Here is a 23358-nt window from a genome sequence, read left to right as displayed (position 1 = left end):
AAGTTTCTAGCACTGGATATTAATGTTGTTATGCAAGAGAGTCTTAAGAGTCAGGAGACTGCATCTATGCGCTGGTGTATATAGTGCTTTGTAAACGAATTCTCTCTCGCAGTGCATATTCACTCTCGCACTTAAGATGGACATCCGCACTAAACCGCATTATTATAGTGGGCTTTCACTGTCATTACACATTAAATAATCTAGATGTTAACTGAAAAAGCATGAACATCCATCGCTCGTTTATCATGAGGATTCAGATTGCTGCCTGTTATGCGCTTCCAATCCATGTGTAATGACTGAGAAGCGGTTAATATGAGATGGTCAATGTTTAACATCGCTCACTCTCCACATCAGTTTGAGCTGAAGTCATCAACACCTGCTGCTAATGTGCAATGAAGCCATTTCCATTTGCATGCCCACATGAAGTAGGCATAGGACGTCATGCGATCTGGATAGAACAGGTGTGAAAATAAATTCAAATCTGCACGATGCGCTTCATCACATATTTGAACCACGATATATCGTCCCACGATAAACCGTTACACCCCTAGTTGTTAATATAGTGTAGTATTTGTTATTGTCATATTTGTGTCAACAGTATGTTTTAATTAAAATCTTTTAATTATTGCCATGATGCTTCTTTTTTGCCTGGTCTTAGCTAGCATTTACGCAAATCAAAACCCTTCAACAACAAACATTTATCCAAGTAATTTTGTTGATGAAATAAGCACTGTCCAGTGTGTTAATGCTATATTAATTTTATGCAACTAAAATAACTACTGAAGTAAAAGCAATAAAAAAGAAAGATAAATGGATGATCATGGATGTACTGCTTTAGGAAAACTTCCCCCATTGCATTCCATGGAAGGAGTGTTTTTAATGAAAGCAAGGATTTTTTCAGCTCACAATTTCAATTCCCAAAGGCCATGTGCATGGAACTGTGCTCTAAATTCCAGTTAAACTTGAGTTAAAAGAAAGCATTTTCAAATACAGATCAATCTATGATGTGTGCTTGATTCTGAACATATGAAATGATCTGGCAAGTAGACAATATAATGACAGACACTGCTGGATGTTTAGTTGTCAAACGGACCATTGGGCTGTAGAAACGTATCTTGTCATTTGTCTGGATAAGTCCAATGACATAATACAGTACAGCCCATACAGGTGTGCTATATTGTTTCATTTTCGGGTGAACTATCCCTTTAACATCCATCTTAAGTTGAGTTGAAGCTAGGTTGAACAGCCACACTGTGAAAGAATTGGCTCTAAATCATCGGGTCATGTGTGACCGCTGCAGTTCAGCAAAACTCAGGAACTGTGGGTAACAGCACATTACTAAGCACTTTTACTCTGTAATTATGTTCAGTCTTCTTGGGATCCGGACAAGCAAAGGGGATGAGTCAGTACAGGAACACTTTGAAAACATACCACAACACCTCAGGCCTTTAGACTTCGGTGAATGACAATGTTATTGGGTGGTAGCATTAAAACCATCTTACATTTACATAAACATAGCCCTTTAAATACAATTTTCAGCTCAGAGAGGTCTGTTAAAGAGGTTGTAGAATAAATGCAAGGTAAATCAGTTCAGATTGACCATCATGTAAGCCCAAGTTTAGACCACACTTGTCTTAAGTGACGTATGAGGAGGATGGTCTGGAAAATTCCAAGGTAAACAAGAGGCACTTTGTTCATTTCCTTGACTCTCCCTGGAAGGGAATACTTCTGCTATAAACATTCCATTCTTTTCCAATGGGCTTTTCCTTGAAATGGTTCCCATCCTTTCCCAGGAGATGATATTCTTGAATCTTTTTCAAAACATGATGTTCCCTCATGATTGGTTAGAACAGCATCTACTGTCATGTTTCCTTCCCAGTAATTTCATTTATGCGAAAAATCGGAATATCACAAAAACAATTTGCGAATAAAACAGTGTTTCAATCGCATGCGTTTAAGAGAATGAAATAATCACTTCCGGGGAAATTGGCTTAAAACAGAAATTAAAATGGAAGTTGAAGCCAATGTGGCTCTTTTATTAAATTTAAAGTGTTAGTTCACCCACAAATAAAAAAATCTCTCACCCTTATGCCATCCCAGGCATGTTTGACTTTCTTCTGCAGAACACAAATGAAGATTTTTAGAAGAATATTTCAGCTCTGTAGGTCCATACAATGCAAGTGAATGGGTGCCAAAATGTTTAAGCTCCAAAATCCACATAAGGGCAACATTTAAGTAATCCATACGACTCTGGTGGTTAAATTCATATCTTCTGAAGGGTTCCGATAAGTGTTGGTGAGAAACAGATCAATATTTAAGTCCTTTTTCCTTCAATTTCTCTTTCTCCTTCTGTTTATGGAGATTCACATTCTTCATGCATATCGCCCCCTACTGGGCAGAGATGAGAATTAATGATACAAAATGTACTTCATATTGGTCCGTTTCTCACCCACACCTATCATATGTTGTCTGAACACATCTGATTTAACCACTGGAGTCTTATGGATTACTTTTATGATGACTTGGTACTTTTAGGAGCTTCAAACTTTTGGCACACATCCACTTGCATTGTATGGACCAGAGATGAAATATTCTTCTAAAAATCTTCATTTGTGTTCTGCAGAAGAATTCTTTCACATCTTTCAGTCATACACATCTGGGATGCCAGGAGGGTGAGTAGATCATGAATTTTCTTTTTTGGGTGAACTATACCTTTAATTTCACCACTGGAGTCAGTGGATGATGTTTATGCTGACTGTGTCTGGGATTTTTTGAGCTTCAAAAGTCTGATCACCATCCACTTGCATGTTAAGGACCTACTGAGCTGAGATATTCTTCTGCTTTTCTTAAAACGTGTTCTGCTGAAGAAAGAAAGTCATATACGCATGGTAAATGAGTGAATTTTCATTTTTGGTTAATTATCCCTTTAATACATTTCTACTTGCGGTTTAGAGTGTGAAGATAAACACTCTGACGAACTTCATGTCTGCTATGCAATAAATAAATCAGTCTGTTATAATTTCGAGCACCCCTTTCCCACTTCCTGCTCATTGTGGATGCAACAGTAGGTCACGTGATCTGGTAAGTTTTTTTTCTTATATATATATATATATATATAGGTCAAAAGTTTTGAAACAAAGTTTCAAAAAAGTTTTTTCTTTTCTTTTTTTTTTCACATCTTAGAATAATAGTAAAGTCATCAAAACTATGGAATAACATAAATGGAACTATGGGAATTATGTTGTGACTAAACAAAATCCAAAATAAATCAAAACTGTGTTATATTTTAGCATCTTCAAAGTAGTCACCCTTTGCCTAGAATTTGCAGACATGTACTCTTGACATTTTCTCAACCAACTTCTTGAGGTATCACCCTGGGATGCTTTTTAAACAGCATTGAAGGAGTTCCCATCTGTATTGGGCACTTAATGGCTGCTTTTCTTTATTATTTGGTCCAAGTCATCAATTTCAAAAACTTTATTTTTTTAATTAAATTTTAGTTTTATAATGAAATAAATTAATTTGGTGGCACAATTCTATTTTTGTCTACAAAACTAATTTCAAACATTTAAGCATACGCCTTCAGATCAAAAGATTTTTAAGATCATGAGAAACATTTCAGTCAAGTGTTTCACAAGTTGACCAGTAGTGTATATATTTTGAACAAACAATGTTGAAGTCTCTGCAGTAACAGCTTCAACATGTCAACACTGTCATCCCATTGTGATCATTTCTGGTAAAATCTGCATCTGTTCTGCATCTGAGTTTATGTTATAGGCAGATTCAACTAAGGAATAAAACAAAAACAAAACAAAAAAAACACACAAAATGGCTCCAGAGTACAACACATGGTTGAGATGGAAAAATATTCAATTTTGTCAACTCCATCAGAATTTTCAGAATAGTGTGAAAACAAAGAAAGAAAAAGTTATAGAATGTATGGTCACTTAACTCCTTACTGAACACCATTATCAGTGAATAAAATGTCAATTTTCAGAAAATAAGTGTTTCTATAAAAACCTGTTCATTCTAAAAATATATCCATTTCAAATTTAAGAGACTCCGAATGCATTATATTAGGGATGGGCAAAACTACATTTTTTCAAAATCAACTACTAAGCCGGTTGACTTAAGGAAGTCATGTATAATAAAGATGATTTAGGGTTATGTTCAAAAGTTTTAAAAGCAGGCAATGAGGAATGTAAAGCACTAGGCAGCAGAAGACATGAGGGTAAAAGGAGGCCAGTGGTGTGTTGGCCAGTTCAATTAGCAACTCTGAGAGGGTAATGCCCAGATAGTGATGAGACTTCCCTACAACAAACATGAGGCTTAATACTTACTCCATAATCAACATCATCTACTGCATCAGTGGAGTACTGTTATTATTGCAGTCATTGATGCTGATTTTTAGTTCAGCTTGTTCATGGTAAGGTAGGACACTTCAGGAGAGATTCCAGTTACACAACAATTTCAATACAAATTTGGTTTCTTTAATGTTTCAAATAACACTACTGGTTTTATAATGATTCTGATAACAATCCGGGTTCCATAACGATTCCAATAACAAATTGGGTTCCATAACGATTCCAATAATGATCCCAATAACAATTTGGGTTCCATAACGATTCAATAATGGCACAGCTGTCCATCAACGAAACAACTTGAATGTCAAGAAAACACTTTTTTTTTTATCTAACAGGTTCTGAATAAGAACTGATTCTCGAATTGCAACCCGAGCCAACATTACAGTCTGTGTCCATAGTTTCTCAAGCACTGTTGCTGCAGAAAACTTGAGAAAAGACAGATCCTTGAAGATAGAATAAACTATTAGAGAGGTGAGAGAGGAGACCAGGAATAGATCATATCAGACCCCACTTCAAGAAGCCCCTCCAAGCTCTGGCTCTTGTTATAAACATGCTAGGTCCAACAATGTGGTGGGGGTGGAAAGCACAGCCAATCCCCTTCAATATTACAAAAACTACACCAAAGAGAGGATGCATGCTCATGGTGATGCATCTTTGCATTCTTTCTACTTCCTGTTTCTTCAACTTTCTGTGCCAGATCTCTTCCACATAACGTCAATTATCTTAAAGGAACTTTCCAGGTTAAAGTTAAGCTCGAACAACAGCATTTGTTGTTGTTGATTATTTTATTTTTTTTAAGAGCAAAAAAAAAAAAAAAAAAAAACAGAGTAAGGAAAAAAATCTCTATTTTAAACCTCATTCAAATGGCGATAGGATCTGCAGATGTTTATTTCATTTCCACAAATCAGTTATTTCAAACTATACGAGTTTATGTACATAGACTGCAAGTCAGACAGACATCTTTGGCTGCTGCATTGCATCTCGTTGTTGTTCCTGTGTCTCACATATTAATTATTATTAAGGATGGGAACTTGAAGGACTTTAACGATTCTAGTTCTGATTCCTCTTAACGATTGTTACAGTACCTTCGAGGAAGAATCATTTGGAAATAAGAAATGCAATTCTTGTTGCATTTACTGCCCTCAGCAGACTTTTACAAAATGATGAGATCATTTCAGATTTCTAAAGAGCAGATTTAACAAATTAGAAATAAATGTAATTCAGATCTAGTTAGAAGCTTATCGTGCAAATTACCATAATTATCTTAATAAGCGTGCACCACGGTTTTCATTACGGCTGTATGAACAGTGCATTTTCAAACCACGGCTGACTTGACCAGAGACGCCATAATAACCATCGCGTTTTTAATACGCCGTTTTAATGTCAAAATAGTTTGAAAGACCGACAGAAACAGACTTGTTGCTTCCTACCTGGAAAAGTGCAATGGAACGCTACTTTATGTTGGACTTCAAACTTGGAAACTCGTGCGGAAATCTAGTTTCGATTTCGCTGAGATACAGGTGTGTGTGACGTCACGCAAACATGTCGACACCCAGGGAGATTTACAGAGTCAATGATAAACATTCACTTTTATTACATAATATACAGTTGTGCTCAAAAGTTTGCATACCCTTGGAGAATTGGTAATATATGTACCATTTTTAAAGAAAACATGAGTGAGCAGGCAAAACACATTTCTTTTATTTCTTATGGGATTCATATTCAACTGTAGGTTATAACAGAATGGCACAATCATAAAACAAAACATGGTAACAAAGAAAAAAATGAAATGACCCCTGTTCAAAAGTCTGCATACCCTTAGTTCTTAATACTGTGTATTGCCCCCTTTACCATCAATGACAGCGTGCAGTCTTTTGTAATAGTTGTCTATGAGGCCCCAAATTCTTGCAGGTGGTATAGCTGCCCATTCATCTTGGCAAAATGCCTCCAGGTCATGCAAAGTCTTTGGTCGTCTTGCATGAACTGCACGTTTGAGATCTCCCCAGAGTGGCTCGATGATATTAAGGTCAGGAGACTGTGATGGCCACTCCAGAACCTTCACCTTTTTCTGCTGTAACCACTGGAGGGTCAACTTGGCCTTGTGCTTAGGGTCATTGTCATGCTGGAAAGTCCAAGAGCGTCCCATGCACAGCTTTCGTGCAGAAGAATGCAAATTGTCTGCCAGTATTTTCTGATAACATGCTGCATTCATCTTGGCATCAATTTTCACAAGATTCCCCGTGCCTTTAGAGCTCACACACCCCCAAAACATCAGTGAGCTACCACCATGCTTCACAGTGGGGATGGTATTCTTTTCACTATAGGACTTGTTGACCCCTCTCCAAACATAGCGCTTATGGTTGTGACCATAAAGCTCTATTTTGGTCTCGTCACTCCAAATTACAGTGTGCCAGAAGCTGTGAGGCGTGTCAAGGTGTTGTCTGGCATATTGTAACCAGCTTTTTGTAGCATTGGCGCAGTAAGGGCTTCTTTCTGGAAACTCGACCATGCAGCTCATATATGTTCAAGTATCGTCATATTGTGCTCCTTGAAACAACCACACCGTCTTTTTCCAGAGCAGCCTGTATTTCTCCTGAGGTTACCTGTGGGTTTTTCTTTGTATCCTGAACAATTCTTCTGGCAGTTGTGGCTGAAATCTTTCTTGGTCTACCTGACCTTGGCTTGGTATCAAAAGATCCCCAAATTTTCCACTTCTTAATAAGTGATTGAACAGTACTGACTGGCATTTTCAAGGCTTTGGATATCTTTTTATATCCTTTTCCATCTTTATAAAGTTCCATTACCTTGTTACGCAGGTCTTTTGACAGTTCTTTTCTGCTCCCCATGGCTCAGTATCTAGCCTGCTCAGTGCATCCATGTGAAAGCCAACAAACTCATTGACTATTTATACACAGACACTAATTGCAATTTAAAAAGCCACAGGTGTGGGAAATTAATCTTTAATTGCCATTTAAACCTGTGTGTGTCACCTTGTGTGTCTGTAACAAGGCCAAACATTCAAGGGTATGTAAACTTTTGATCAGGGCCATTTGGGTGATTTCTGTTACCATTATGATTTTAAAAGGAGCCAAACAACTATGTGATAATAAATGGCTTCATATGATCACTATCCTTAAATAAAAGACAGTTTTTTTGCATGATCAGTCATATTTCAAAATCAATGCCAAAATGTCACAATTTCTGCCAGGGTATGCAAACTTTTGAGCACAACTGTACATAAATGAGTCAAAGTTTCTAGATTACAGGATAATTAATCTTGTATAGCAAACATTTGCAGAGCCAGGTGTTAAACACGGTGGATTAAACTTTCTTTTGATTATCGTAAACCTGTAGAACAAACGCTAATATTGCAGAATCGTTTAACAGTTTGGTTGCTATGAGACATCTCTGTTGTCAATCAAGGTACCGCTGAAAATCACAACGTAATCAATCTCAAAATTAAAAGGGAGCTCTTCGACACGTTTGTGTATTGCGGTAACTGAATTTCGAATTGAGTGAAAAGTCACGTCATGCATTTTCATTATCGATCATTGCTGTCACTTCCAAACACCCGAGCATGAATACTCGTGCCCATCCCTACCATTTTTTGCCATACAATTTATATTTGTGAATATAAAAATTATTTTCCTTCTTCATTTAGTGAAACAGTGACATGCCTTGATTATTTTAAACAAGAATTTTTACTGTATTTTACTTCTTGCATTGAACATTTTGAATCTACCTGGCAACACTGCACAGCGTCTGCTCTCTCCAAGGTCTATAAAAGACATGAGAGCACTGACAAAGGTGGGCATATTAGTGACCGATCTCCACTGTGATGGGCAGATCTAAAGTGACCTTTAAGTAGCATCTCAAAAGCAGTATCTCTTTGATGTCTCTCTGCTGCAGTGTCAGGCTATATTCAGTTTATACTTTGTCAAACTATATAATAACATTGACATAATTAAGATAATTTATATGCACTTCTGAAAAGAGCATCCAGAATACTGCAATGTTCATAAGAAGGTGGACACATACTGTCATTTTTGTGCTACAAAAGAAAGCTACATGCACAAAAAAATCTCATATTGTTATTTCAGGCAAATGTATGGAGAAAGGTATGGGATGTAATCATTCACCACCTGCTTTCACTTCAGTTTCCCCTAATAGCGCTGAAATATTGAGTTGTGGTCATGCATATAGGACAGAGTCACTTCCCTCCCCTTCATATTTGAAGGTCTTATTGGTCACAAACCAAAGAAACACATCAGTAAACAAGTGCAACAGGTGAATCCTTTTTATTTCTTTGGAAAGACACTTGAGTAAACACCTTAGATTTTTTTTTTTATCATAAATAACATTACCAATAAATAAGCTTACATTTTGAATTGTGCAGTTGTGTTTTTCCTTTTTGCATAATTTTTATTCGTCATACTTTTATTTCGCAAACAAGCGTAACATTAGTTTTTTGGGTGAACTGTCCCTTTATTCTCGTCATTCACTCACCATTTATGCCATCCCAGATGTGTTTGACTTTTCTTCTGTTGAAGACAAACGAAGATTTTTAGAAGAATATCTCAGCTCTGTAGGTCCATAAAAAGTGATATGATAGGTGTGGGTGAGAAACAGATAAATATTTAAGTCCTTTTTCACTATCAATCTCCACTCTTTTTTTATTAGGTGATTCACATTCTTCGTGAATTTCGCCAGCTACAGGTCTGGGCTGGTCAAAGGTGGAGATTTATAGAAAAAATGATAAAATATTGATCTGTTTCTCACCCACTCTTATCATATCACTTCAGGATACATGGATTTATCCACTGGAGTCTTATGGATTACTTTCATGCTGCCTTTATGTGCCTTTTGGAGCTTCAAAGTTCTGGTCACCATTCACTTGCATTGTATGGACCTACAGAGCTGAAATATTCTTCTTAAAAATCTTCATTTGTGTTTAGCAGAAGAAAGAAAGTCATACACATCTGGGATGGCATGAGGGTGAGTAAATGAATTTTCTTTTTTCCTTTTGGTGAACTATCCCTTTAATAGCATTCTATTATAAGTTACTCATTCGTTAATAAATAATAAAAAAACACTCCTAAAACTGTCCTTGTTATTTCATTTGACGTGCTTTTATTTGATTTAAGAATAAAATACTCTCAAAATGTACAACAATCCTAGAGGCTATTTGCAACACACTTAAGGACAAAGTTTAAATGCTGAGGAGGCCTGTAGACACCGCCCTGACGGACTCCCGAGAGCCCAAGTTACTAATCATACTAAGGTGAGGTGTTCCTTCATGAATATTAATATGGTAATCGCTTTGAAACCAAGCGGCAGCTTACAGTCACATGACCTAATTAATATTGAAAAGTCAGCTCGTCACCACAGCAGAATCCACTCATTCACCAGCTGTCTCTGCCTTTCAGCCAATCAGTTAGAAATACTGAGCGAACGTCAAGTTACGTCATTAATATTCATGAGCAAATCCTTCGCTTTAGTAGGAATCGTAAATTCGCTCCCGAGAGAAGGAACTAGAAACTACATCGCGCCACTCGCAGTCTCTCACTACACAGCAAGGAAAAGTAGCCTTGATATTTTTTTTAGTGAGGTCGTTTTACGAACAGGGTCTGGAGCCTTTTTGAAAATACGGCCATATCCGAAACACATGACACAGACGAACATTAATCTACACGCATCAGATTCATTTAGAAGTGCCAGGCTCGATTCAACTAGCCGGGATTTACACGAAAGCTCTGCAAAGTAAATACATTAATCAAGTAAAGCATTTCAGTGGATTATAGCATACATTATATATATATATATATATATATATATATATATATATATATATATATATATATATATATATATATATATATATATATTATTTCTAATCAGTGGTTGAGGGGAAAACGGCTCTGTGCCTTTAAGATGATTTCAAAACGGGGTAAATTGTCACTTTACCATGAACGAGGTCAAAAACATCCTGTCAAAACGCGGATTCTTTTTGGAAACAACCCCTCATAGCTTAATCACATATAGGCTCTCTACACAGAACAAAAATGCAATACAAAGAGGCCAAATCTTTCTTTTAAAGGTTATTTGATTGATGGAGTAGAGCCACATGCTGGTAATCAATTCGGACCAGGATGAGACTGGAGACACAATATCCTCCAGTCCGAGCCATGAAATTAGACATTTAAGGTATTCTCTTTTTTTATTTATCGTTTTTATAAAGGGCTGTAAATGTAGTTCGCGGATCAGACAGGAAATGCAGCAGCAACTTGCTGTCTTGTGTCAACCTGCTGTAGCGACCGAACTGCGAAAGCTGCCAAAGTAACCGGGTGAAACGGTCGGTCCGCTGGATATTTTCAGTATGCGAGATGTTCAAGACGTTTGTGTTGTGGAAACTTACCGTGGACCTGCTGGTACTGGAGTCAATGGGTTAGTGAGAGCTTCCCTGACTTCTCAATGGCGCGACGAGGGAGCGGCGACGATGCCAGAGCGCGACACACTTCCGGGAATAAGGTGGAAGCGCGTCGAGCACGAGCACGTCACGCCACTGACGCCAGACTCTTGGCGCTTTTGTGCATGCGCAGGAGGAAAAGCCGCTTTGACAAATGGGTGAGTTCGTGGCGAAAAAAAATATATTTGTACCATCATATTTCAGCCATATTATCATTTTTGGAGTTTTTTTGGACGCCCAATATATATCGCTCCGATTGAAATGTCTGCCGTGCAGTCGCAGTTGAAAGTAAATAAAATAAAATAAAATATTTTTAAGTTGTTAAAATAGGTGTCCTGAGAAATAACACCTGTAAAGAGTAAAAGGGAGCAGCTTGCCCTTTTAGCCAATCAGAAACAGTCTCTGTCTGTCCGTCACTTTGCACGTTCGGCTTAACTGACAGCGGATTGGCTGACATGTCTTTGGTGGGCGGTCTAGTTGAAGTGAGCAAATCGGCCGAAATGTTATGCTGCGTTCCATTCAAGTCGGATGTGGGATATTTAGGGCCCAAGCACTGAAAGTGCTAAGGCCCTATTGTTCTTCTAAGGATTATTATTATTATTATTATTATTATTATTATTATTTTCCAAGGTTTCGGGGGCTTTTGGGGCACTTAACATGCTCAAAAGCACACGTGTCAGAGACGTTGGCCATTAGGGCTTGGAAAAAGATCATACATGGGCGTGCGGGGCGGCTCTGTAGTGCCACCTAGAAGATGGGCATGCTCGGGGGGCTCAGCAGCACATCCCTTTTGAGCTACACTCACCAATCTTGTACATATAATGGCTGTGTCTCATTTAAGAGGCTGCACTCTCCGGAGGTTGAGTTTGAATTGTTTGAAAAATGCATGCTCTGGAATTTGAAATACTCCAAGGGATTTCATGTTACAGGTACAAATGTGGGTGACATCATGCTAAGACATTGACAATACTAAATTGCGAACAGATTTTTGATATATCGAACGGTGTTGCCATGGCGACGTGATAAAGTAACATAACAAATGGGAAACAGGAAGTGTCTCATGTCTTCTGCATGCATCGTGTGATTTACATCAAAATTGAGCCGTATGTTTGGCCTTGCGGGCTGATCACATTGATGTGGCTATTGTGGGTCAGGGTCGTATGCCACCAACTGGCAGAAGGAAGTGTGGCACTTTTAACAGACTTTGAAATATCCCTCTTATGTTTACCTGGATTACTTCAATTTTTTTTTTTTTTTTTTTTTATAATGTCAAGACAGTGCAGATTTAAAATTCTGAAGGGATTCTTTATATCTTAAATAGTGTTGCCATGGCAACACATTAATTATTATTCCTTTCTTATTATATTTGGGTGTAAACTTGTAAACTTTGGGTTGTAACTCATGAATGCTAGGGAGTACAGACCTAAGCCTGGTCTCTTTTAGAGAAGACATTTGGCAGTTTATTTTTTACTATAAATTCTCCTCCCTGCCCAGATATGCACGAAGAATGCAAATCACAAAAACAAAACAAGAATGTGAAAGTGGAGATTTATAGTAAAAAAGGACTTAAATATTGATCTGTTTCTAACCCACACTTCTCATTATCACTTCTGAAGACATTGATTAAAACACTGTTCGGAGTCATATGGGTTACTTTTATGCTGCCTTTATGTGGATTTTGGAGCTTAAAATTTTTTGCCACTCATCCACTTGCATTGTATGGACCTACAGAGCTGAAATATTCTTCTTAAAAATCTTCATTTGTGTTTAGCAGAAGAAAGAAAGTCATACACATCTGGGATGGCATGATTCCTTTTAACACATTTGTGTTGAGATACCAAAGTTGTCATTTTATGTTTTAATGTATGTGCCTTGCTTTATTGTTTATTCATTCACATTTGAATTGCCACAATTCTAATGTATATTTCTATTGTTTAATAAAAATAAACCTTTTGACATTTAATCATGTGCAGGATATGAATTTGCGATATCTACAATTAAATTTTTACTAGGTAAAATGCTCATTCTTGATATCAGCAATTACATTTGCACTAATCAAAACATTCATTCTTGATATCAAAAACGTAATTACTCTCAGTAAAACACATTCTTGATATCAAAAATGGAATTTTAACAAGTTAAACATAATTTCACAATGATCTGTCATCCACTTCTGTTCAAAACTAAATTAGATATCTATAATTAATTTCTTATTAATTGAAATTTCACATATCAGAAAAGCACTTCTTACTAGTAAAAATTAGTTTTAATATCAATAATTACATTGTTACTCTAGTGCAAAAGTCAATTCCTGATATCAACAATGGAATTACAGTAAAAATTATTTTTAAAATCAGTAATTTGTTTTTCACTAGTGGCAATGTTAATTTTAGATATCTGTAATGTTATTGTAACTAAAGAATGTGTTTTAAGATATCTTTAATAAGGGTACAACGGGGCTAAAGGCTCTGTGGTGTAAAAGGCTCCTTTGATTTTTTTTTCATAAAAAAAAAAAAACAAAATAAAAAAAAACATTAAATAACATCAAAAACTCCCATAGCACTTTCCTAAACACCTGTTTGACACTGCACTACAAAATATTCCTGTTCTATGAAATTGATTTTGAGGCAGTTTGATCTAATATTTAAAAGAAAATGTTGCAAATATATGTAGCTAATGAATATCCTGGAAATTGGCACATTTATTTTGAGACTAAATTTGTCATTCAATTTTGTTTAAGGTGATTATATCAAACAAATTTCAATAACTGTCCAGTAAGTGGAAGGATATGAAGAATGTTCAAAGTGGGCTCACATTGACTTATCCAATCAACCTCTATTTCTTTTCACTAAAATTGTTGGTCCATCAATATTTGATAAAAGAAATCCATTTCCAAAGTCCATTTTCAGGTATCTGAAACACCAAATCTAATATGCTGAAACACATTTACATATAAATGAGAATTTTTACTAGTTTTAATTCAGTCGTTTATATCAGGAACGGACATATCCACTAGTTTCAATGTAATTGATTTAAAAAAAAAAAATTTGTGGAATGACTAGCAAATTCTACAAGTGAAAATGCAGTTAGAGACATCAAAATGTGTTGGTTATTACAATTTATATCCTGCATATAACTGAATGTTAAAAGGGCTTGCAATAAAAATTTGGTACCCTGAGATTATAAAAATAAACTTAATACCACTTATTTTTGCTGAATACAATGAACTTTATATTTAAAGGTTTCAAGTGTTAGATTATGTGGTAGGTTAAAACTGTGACTAACCAGGTTTGAATAAGAGAGGTTTGAATTAAAATAATTTCTAATTAATCAAAATCTCAAATTTTAACTATAATGACCAATAGTTACAATAGAAAATTAAGAATCGAGAAGTGTTAGGTGCCCATTTGACCTGCTACACAAGATTAGCATTGTCATACCCAGCAGCCATGCTGAAGTACTTCAGAAGGCAAAACATTGAGCTGCAGACATCTAGTGGCTGGTACAAATACTGTAAACAGGCAAGTGACACATGAACTGAAATGAATAAAATAAATGCTCCATGCATAAAACAGCTCGATTAAATTAACACGAACACGGTCAATTCTCCAGTGTATCATTTCACAAAGTCAGGAGAAATGTGCACACAAAAAGCAGCAGAGGCATTGTGTGGTTATGAAATAACTGCAGGTTTTATTACAATGATCTACAGAAGGATGGCTCAGACAAGCCCACCCCTAAATCCTACAGTTCAACCAGGTTTTTCTCAAAAAGAAAAAGGAACAAAAACAAAGCAGGTAAAAAACACGAGCATTTTAAAATGAGAAAGATTGGTACACAAATTTAAATCACTTCTGAACACGTAAGTGTAAAACATCCGGCATGTTCATTAGCTATAACAATGACGTCCACTCTTCCACGTTGGAAAAGAGGGGAATGAGACTTGACCTGTTGGTATTTAGCTGGTGTCCATCTGTTTGAAGAACAAAAAGAAAGATTACCAACCAGGCTTTTTGAAAAGAGACACTTCAAACAAAAAAGCATCTTTGAATGCTAACCCACCCTAGCGTTGTAGGCATCTAGCTGGGCGTCCAACTCTTCAGCAGAGAGCTGCTGTTTGCTGTTGCCGCCTCTTCCCCCTCGTCCCCGACCTCTGGATCCTCCACCGCCACGTCCTCCTCGACCTTTCTGTGTGCTGAAGGATCCAATCCTGTTTCTGTTCATGCCACCACCTCCACGATTAAGACTGTTTGGAAGCAAGGAAAATAAATTCAATCATACAAACAATAGTGAAAAACAGAAACAGATTAAACTGTTTGTTCTTCCTTACCCCTGCATTGGAGTCCGCCTCTGTGCATCAATCTGCGATGTAACGAGCTGTATGTTCATTGGACGACCTAAAAGAGAGTTTATATAAAGCCTTAGAACAGTTGCCAACCAATTCAACACCTCAGGGTTTCCACACCTTTGGATCAATATATTTCCATGACGTTTCCAGTAGAGGTAGACCAATCAATCGGTTTCAGAGGGGTATTCAAGAAAGCAGGTTAAACGACTTGCCCGGGTAAGTTTACTCAGAGTAGACGGATATAAGCAGAGTAAGCTTTCTGTTAAAAAAATGGAGGTAACTTTCAGGGTATGTTAGTAGCCATAGCAGTTGCTCTCTGAACATAACCTGCTCTGGAGTAGGTTATGTTCCATAGTTAATTTCAGGTTGACATCAGTAAGTTTCAGAGACTGTCAGCTCAGGCATGCCCTTTTAATAGCGACAGTGGGTGTGCAAGTTCAGATTACGCACAATATTGTACTTTTAAAGCAATATTACGGTAAACTGCACTGAAAAAAGAAGTTTTTAATACTGTAATATGTTTAACGCAGAACACATTGAAAAGTCCCCCACACCCTTAACTGTGAAGACAGGGCTTTATGTATTTATATTTAGCCCTTCTAATAAATCATTTTTATTCTAAACATTTCATAGAATAAAATGATAGCACCCACATTCTATTTACAGTTCCTTCAGTCAATGAATATTAATGTTATTTATAAAATGACATTCCATAGTATCAATATGTAGGTAATGTCTGCCAATTAAAAGCTTAAGCAATTAATCACTCGTTATTCTTCACTAACTAGATAATTTCATGGACCACAGATATAGCATAGACTAGAGGTTAGAGATTTTATTTCTTATCACTTTAATTCATATACTGTATATAGAAATGCACACATTTCCAGACTTGTTCATTTTGAGTAAACGTGCTGTCATTTAGTTTGGGTTAATCAACCGAGTTCAGGATTTATGTCACGGTAAGTTAACCATGCTTTCTGGAATACCCCTCTGATTAATCCTGCCGAAATCTGCTTTCGTAACAATCGGTCATTGGCTACAGCAGAGTTTTGTTTGTTTATTCCTCCGTGTTTCTCTGTGGCCAGCGCTGGATAAGTCTACATTTATAACGGTTTGGTTCTACAGTATAACAGCAGCATCTAGGAGGTGAAATAAAAAGACACCTCGTGAGGATTTACAAGTAAATATTTAACTATATTAATCCATATTTTTATCCTCACTTGATAATTAAGCATTTTAAATTAACGAGAGCATGCAAAGAAAAATGTAACTACATGGAAACATTCCCCTTCAGCACATACATAATGTCTCCAACTTCATATCTTGTGAATAATATTAGCTGACAAATAGCACTTCCCTCTACCAGTCACTTTGGACTATTTAAAAGAGCGTGCTCATAAAATGTGACATCCATAGCAACGAGGTCAACTCCACCTTACTCTTACATAAAGATTTCCCTAGTAAAAAAAATAATTACTATTCTGCCAATTAATTGTTTTTTCCCCTTTCCCACCACCTCAATTATTGGTCGACCTCTACTTTCCAGGCATTTGGAATTTTAGGATGGAGATCTTAAATATTTATTCATTCAGATCAACATGCTAATTAAAAATCACAGACTAATTCATTGAAAAGAACGGACTCAAAAGGAGTCACTGACAAATAGGACATCACTACAGCTTGAACCCCTCCTCCCCCACAAGAGCAAGCTCACGAATTAAGTACAGAGAAAAACTACACAAATTATAGACATTTTCTTTACAGATTATTAATAGCCTGGAAATGCACAATTTTAAAATTCCCTGACATCTCCAGGTTTTCCATGGTGGTGGGAACACTTTTTCCCACAAGACTTGCCATTTTGAATAGCTAATGGATAAAGATTCAAATAATAAAAAAAAAAAACCCTAGCCAAGATTAATTTCTAGCAGATAAAGAGCAGCCAATAACTACAAAAATTCACTACAGAAATTTACACGATTTAAATATTATTCTTTCCATGACTTCCCAGACCTGGAAATGTTAATTTTAAAATAAACGTTCTGGGTTCAATACAAGTTAAACTAAATCAACAGCATTTGTGGCACAATGTTGATTACCACATTAATGTATTTTGACTCTGATCTTTTCTTTTTTAAAAAGCAAAAATTTATGTCACAGTGAGGCACATACAATGGAAATGGAACATACATTTCGGTGTTTAAACCCTACAAAAATTAGACCCATTCCCTTCCATTATAAGTGCCTCACTGCAACCTACATTTTTGTGTGCGTGCAAAGGACGAGTTGGTTTTTGTTGTTGTGCCAATCAACATGATGCCAAAAAAGCTGTTGATTGAGTTTAACTTGTTTTGAATTCACAATATTCCTTTAAAACTCCCCTACATGAATGTGGGAACCCTGACACCAGAACAGAATTTATTGGAAAGAAAAATGACTTCATATTAGAGGCTTGTATGATAACACACACATACTGTCAAGAGGAACGCCGTTGTACTGCTTCATAGCTTTCAGGGCATCCGCTTTCCTCTCAAAGTGAACATCTGCAGTGCCAAGGCTGCGTCCCGACCGATCGTAATGTACTGCCGCTTTCTTCAAAGTGCCGAATTCTGCGAAGAGTTCCTGCGACAAAAAAGCATTAATTTAGCTACAACAAATCCATAACAAAAGCCAATCGTGCAACTCGATCCATCAATTGATACATACCTGGATGTCTGCATCAGAGACGCCAAAGTCAAGATTGGACACGAGGAGTTTGCCGCCGGTCTCCATGCCTGCTCCGCCACCGCCTCCTGCGTTGGTACTGTAGCCGTTGTCAAACAGGTCATGCTGCCACTTGTCTGGGAGCTGCTTGGGCTGCAACAGATGAGAGAGAACGCACCTGCTGACTTCGGTTCCCCAGTCTGTCACTGACAGTCCACTCGGCTGGGTGTTGGGGCAAGCAGGGGGCTCCGCTTCAACAAGGCCAGGGGCACCCAGTGCACTCACTGTGATTTCCAGCAATCCCTGCCCACCCCATCACTACAAACAAGTAAACCGTTGCAGGACACGGAACAGATGGTAGGAAAAACGTACAACGCCAGTCAAAAGGCATCTAAAATGACTCGATGCAAGCCTAAACTCAATATATATCTAGAACTGTATAAATGCACTACATGTAAACTTATTTAAAAGTAAACTATTACAAAAGAGCAGGTTAAAGGAATAGTTCACCCAAAAATACATTCTCTCACTTACTCACCCTCATACCATCCTAGATGTGCATGACTTTCTTCTGCTGAACAAGATTTTTAGAAGAATATTTTCAGCTCTGTAGGTCCATACAATGTACGTAAATGGGCACCAAAACTTAAGCTCCAAAAAGTACATAAAAGCAGCATAAAAGCAACCCATATGACTCCAGTGGTTAAATCCATGTCTTCTGAAGTGACATGACAGCTGTGGGTGAGAAACAGATCAATATTTAAGTCCTTTTTAAGTCTCTTTCTGCCCAGTAGGTGGCGATATATACGAAAAATGCAAAATCGCCTAAAACAAATGAAAGTGGAGATTTATAGTAAAATAGGACATATTGATCCGTTTCTCACCCACACCAATATCATATTTCTGAAGACATGGCTTTAACCACTGGAGTATTTTATGCTGCATTTATGTACTTTATGGAGCTTCAAAGTTCTGGTCACCATTCACTTGCATTGTACGGACCAAGAGAGCAGAGATTGTCTTAAAAATATTTGTGTGCTGCAGAATAAAGAAAGTCATACACATCTGGGATGACATGAGGGTGAATAAATGAGGGAATTTTCATTTTTGAGTGAACTGTCCCTTTAAGAAAAATAAACACTTTGTAGCATACACGCTTGATAACGTGCCCACCCTTTTGGTAGCACCCATCCGGCTACCATTCACCCCAAGAGTCTTTTTTGCCGCTTGCCGTTCAATCCAAATAATTCCCAGCATGCCTCCACTGGGTTGATATGGATGTTCCAGGGGTCTCCAGTGGGTAAAATCACAGGTGATGTCCATAGATGATTAAAAAAGAGTGGAAAAGTGTCCATTGTTGGGATGTAAAGCTGCCCACGGCGACCACTGAGCGTCCATTTTGAACCCACGCCATTTTGCTGTGGTTACATAAACACTTCACTTATTAATATTAGTAAACAACACTACAATTTAGGAGGGGGGATCTCCAAAAATCGGTGGACCAAGATGGTCAAAGTCCATCCATCCATCATGTTGGGGGATTTAACACTAGGTTACTATATTTCTGCTTTCAGCGATATTCGACAATGAACACCCTCCCAAACAAAGGAAGATTTCCACCGAGGACTGAAGGCCTTCTTTTAGTTGGGCTTTAATTGCAGCAAAAATGGTAGGATTTTGAAACATCAATGCAGATCGCTGGATGTCGTCGAAAACAAAGAAAGGGGAACAAACTGCGTGCATGAAAAAGATCAGCCGTCTCCAAAATGGCGGAGAAAAGCCGCTCCGAGCCACGATGTTGCCGAGGCCGCCGCTTCACGCTCCACACGGACGGCAAGACACGCGGGCTTAGGGAGAGAACACATTATGCACAATATATATCTACAGAGCTTCTCCGCACTACACTCCCAGAGAAACTCCAGGGGCATGTGCGGCCGGCAGCCTAGAAAGACAACAACGGACTTCACCCAGGCATGTGGATGTGCCCGTGATTTTCTCCGCTTTCTCCTACCCTGCTGTACGGCGTAGGTCTGCTTCTGCCGCGGCTCAGGTTCTGGCGGTTCCTCATGGGGCCCGATCCTCCGCCGCGGCCTCCGAAGCCTCCGCCTGTATTTCCAAGCCGCCCGGCGCCACCGCCGCGGCCTCCGCCTGTGCCTCCCCGGCTGCCGCGGCCTCCTCTCCCGCCGCCGCGCCCGCCTCCACCGCGCTGCTGCCTGGTTTGCTTGATGATGTCGTCTAAGGACATATCCATCTTGTCTGCCATTGTGTGGCCCCTGTTAACGCTACACACTATCGTTAGCTTAAAAACACAAATAGTACGTGCTGTGCTACTCTGCCCCTACGCTACCGTTCACTCACAAGAGGAAACGACGTCGCTGACGCCAGCGTGAAATTTATAGCGGAAACGCCTATTACGTAGAACAGTGTGATGATCACTTCCTGTTTAGGGTTCCATTTGTCAGGAAAGCACAAGTTTATTCCTTATTTAAAGGAATATTTCGGGTTCAATACAAGTTAAGCTCTATCAACAGCATTTGTGGCATAATATTAATTACCACAAAAATTAATTTAGACTGGTCCCTCCTTTTCTTTAAAAAAAAAGCAAAAATCAAGGTTCCAGTGAGGCACTTACAATGGAAGTGAATGGGTGTCAATCCGTAAATGTTAAAATATTCACTGTTTCAAAAGTATAGACACAAGACATAAACAACATGCGTGTTAATATGATTTTAGTGAGATAAAATCACTTACTGACCTTTTCTGTGTAAAGTTAAATGTAATTTTACAACTTCCTTGCCATGACGATGTAATGTCAACAAACCCTAAAACAACTGTAAAAAATGATGATTTAAACAATGTTACAACAACTTTTTTTAAATTACAAGCTTCGCATATCTGCCTTTAAACCCTCCAAAAATTGGCCCCATTCACTCCCATTGTAAGTGTCTCACTGTAACCTAAATTTTTGCTTTTTAAAAAGAAAAGGGCCGACAAGTCCAAATGAATTTTTGTGGTAATCAAAATTATGCCACAGATGCTGTTGTTTGAGCTTAACTTGTATTGAACCTGGAATATTCCTTTAAGAATAACTACAAACAGAGCTTTGTGGCTCGAAAAGAACCATTTTTGCTGTGAATGTATTATCAATATTAATAATATTAATCAATATGATAGTTCCCCCAGTTCTACCATAAGTTTCAAACTGGGGTCCCACGACCCTCAGGGGGCCACAAGGGGGACCATGGAAAAATTTGTGTGTAAACATTTACCAAATTTGAAATGTTACAGTTTCATTCTGTTTTCTAAGGACTAAAAATAGATTTGAATAGAATTGAAAAGGTTTTTCTTAAGGTTTATACATCTAATGTAGAAACAAGATGTTGTCAGCTTAATACAAAAAATTGAGCTTAGAACAATGACAATATAAAATCCAATTATTTAATTTCGCAAACAACATATGTCTATAATATCACACTATTTTTCTAACATGAAGAGGTCTTTACACATGAAAATATGTTACTGCCTTTGTATTTTTTGGAAGGGGTTTCCTTGCAAAGGGGTCACCATATTTGGGGGTCTGTGGCATAAAAAACTTTAAAAACCCCTGGCCTACAATGCTTCACTGAAAATATTATTAAACTGCTAATAGTATTTTACAGGTGTTTTCTCTGATATGTTACTAGGCATACTGTTTTTAATTGCTATGTGATAGACCATTCCAAAGACGATACAGATTTCATTATAAATTTAACATGCAAATATACTAATTGTAAGCATTACTTTACAATGGAGATAAAGCATTATCGTGATAAAAGTTCAAATACAAAATACTACCCATACTACTCTTACTACTTCTGTCATATAGTCTATGGCAGAAATAGAAAGATTAGTACGGTAGTATGCCATTCTGAACTCGGCATCAGAAAATGTCATTTAAAGCACTTAAATAATACATATTTATATGACTGTAAAAAAAAAAAAGCTGTAAAAAGCAAACTTACACACAACAGTTTTTGCAGAAAAAAAAGCTAATTTCACAGCTTGCTACGATCACACATTTCCTCCGAAGAAAATATTTTCCCACTGACTGCCATTATTTGCTAATGTCATTCAAAATTCACTCCAGAACAAAATATGCCTAAAAAAAATAATAAAATAATTATAATCAATGGCTTACTAAAAACACTTTAATGGAGGAAAAAAAAGAAAATGCACAATGTTGTTGATAGTTGGGCCTCTGAGGGTTAAATCATCTCTAGAGTGATAGTTTCTTACCTTTTTTCTGTCTCCTTTGCCTGTTTTTATCCTTCAGTCTTTATTTGCATTTTACCTGTTTGAATCTCTACTAAAACAGCTGAAAACTTGAATATTTGTGAACATTGTTTATGGGAATACATAGGTATATATTTTATAATATGTACCATGTTACCATGAAAATCCAGCATTCTTCATGGTGCGCTTCTTCTGGTTGAATGGCCACAGAAAGATGGACATGCATGTTAGATTTTCAAAATCACAAACTGAAACCTTCCCTCCATCAAAACAAACTCTAAATGCATGAATTTTGTATTTCTGTTTAAAACAGTTAGCAGGTGAGAAATACCTCTCTCAGTGGATAACAGACACCTTTGTTCATTTTGAGTAAAGGTTAATATTCATTTTTAAATCCTCTTAATTGCCTTCTGTCAAAGCTTTAGGCAGTTTTGATTTGTCCTGATCATGATACAGGTGTTAAAAACACCCAAACTACTTTCCTTTTATGAAAACAAAAAAGTCAGTAAATAAAACTTAAAAACAGATATTGACAAAGGCCACCGGAAATAGCTAAACTTCACAAATAGGTTGGCCTTCAGAAACATGATAATCTACACTCTTAAAAATAAAGGTTCTTTATCAGCACACATGGTTCCATGAGGAACCTTTAACATCCATAGAACCTCGTAGTGGAAAAAGGTTCTTTAGACAAAAAAAAAAAAAGTTCTTAAAAATGGTTCTTTTAGGAACCTTTCACAGAAAGGTTCTTTGGGAAACAAAAAAGGGGTCTTCTATGGCATTGCCGTGAAACACCCTTTTTGGAACCTTTATTTTTTAAGAGTGTACAGATAATACAATCACAGGAGATTGTGGATTATTAAAACCCAAATCATCTCTTGAATTAGCCTAAATGCAGATGGTGCACCATTGCAATACATGATTTAAAGTTCATTCTGTACATTCCCATTCCTTAAAACTGATTTGTTCTATGTGCTCTGAATGAATATATGTTTCTAAATGCAAGGAACAGTTTGGCTTAACAACAGAAGGCATGCAGCTTTTAAGACCTAAATATTTTGAGGAGCGAAGTTCTGTTTCCTGTGTTGACATTTTCTATTGAAAGAGGAAGTTGGAATGGGACACATCAAACATGCTTGTCCTTTAAAAAAAATAAAATAAAAAATAGCCAATAGCATTTCATTCACATACACTGAAAACCA

General features: G+C 37.3%; 2 protein-coding genes across 3 annotated transcripts in view; both read right to left on the bottom strand.

Annotated features, from left to right (window-relative positions):
• LOC127450415 (rho GDP-dissociation inhibitor 1-like) overlaps positions 1–10937 on the bottom strand; it is a 29702-nt gene extending 18765 nt beyond the window's left edge. The window contains exon 1 of the mRNA XM_051714523.1: positions 10780–10937. The gene's annotated coding sequence lies outside the window, so the exon portion shown is untranslated. The remainder of the gene's footprint in view (positions 1–10779) is intronic.
• A 3558-nt stretch (positions 10938–14495) lies between these two features.
• LOC127450400 (THO complex subunit 4-A-like) lies at positions 14496–20264 on the bottom strand. Of its 2 annotated transcripts, none has more exons than XM_051714488.1 (6): positions 19896–20264; positions 17888–18037; positions 17656–17803; positions 15161–15227; positions 14893–15076; positions 14496–14803 (listed from the first exon to the last, which is right to left on the bottom strand). In XM_051714488.1, the coding sequence occupies exons 1-6, from the start codon at positions 20145–20147 to the stop codon at positions 14789–14791; spliced, it is 816 nt and encodes a 271-aa protein (XP_051570448.1). In that variant the 5' UTR covers positions 20148–20264; the 3' UTR covers positions 14496–14788. The 2 variants fall into 2 exon arrangements, with proteins under 2 accessions (XP_051570448.1, XP_051570449.1); XM_051714489.1 differs by lacking the exon at positions 19896–20264 and adding an exon at positions 19058–19889.
• Positions 20265–23358: the final 3094 nt, after the last annotated feature.

This window comes from Myxocyprinus asiaticus, chromosome 13 (assembly GCF_019703515.2).
Source record: "Myxocyprinus asiaticus isolate MX2 ecotype Aquarium Trade chromosome 13, UBuf_Myxa_2, whole genome shotgun sequence".
NCBI lineage: Eukaryota > Metazoa > Chordata > Actinopteri > Cypriniformes > Catostomidae > Myxocyprinus > Myxocyprinus asiaticus.
This window is presented reverse-complemented; position numbering and strand designations above follow the sequence as displayed.

Coding starts and splice junctions, on each gene's coding strand:
- LOC127450400 (XM_051714488.1), bottom strand. CDS start 20,147: ATGGCAGACAAGATGGATATGTCCTTAGACGACATCATCAAGCAAACC. Junction 18,038..19,895: donor GACCTACGCCGTACAGCAGG/GTAGGAGAAAGC, acceptor CATCTGTTGCAG/CCCAAGCAGCTCCCAGACAA. Junction 17,804..17,887: donor TCTCTGATGCAGACATCCAG/GTATGTATCAAT, acceptor TTTTTGTCGCAG/GAACTCTTCGCAGAATTCGG.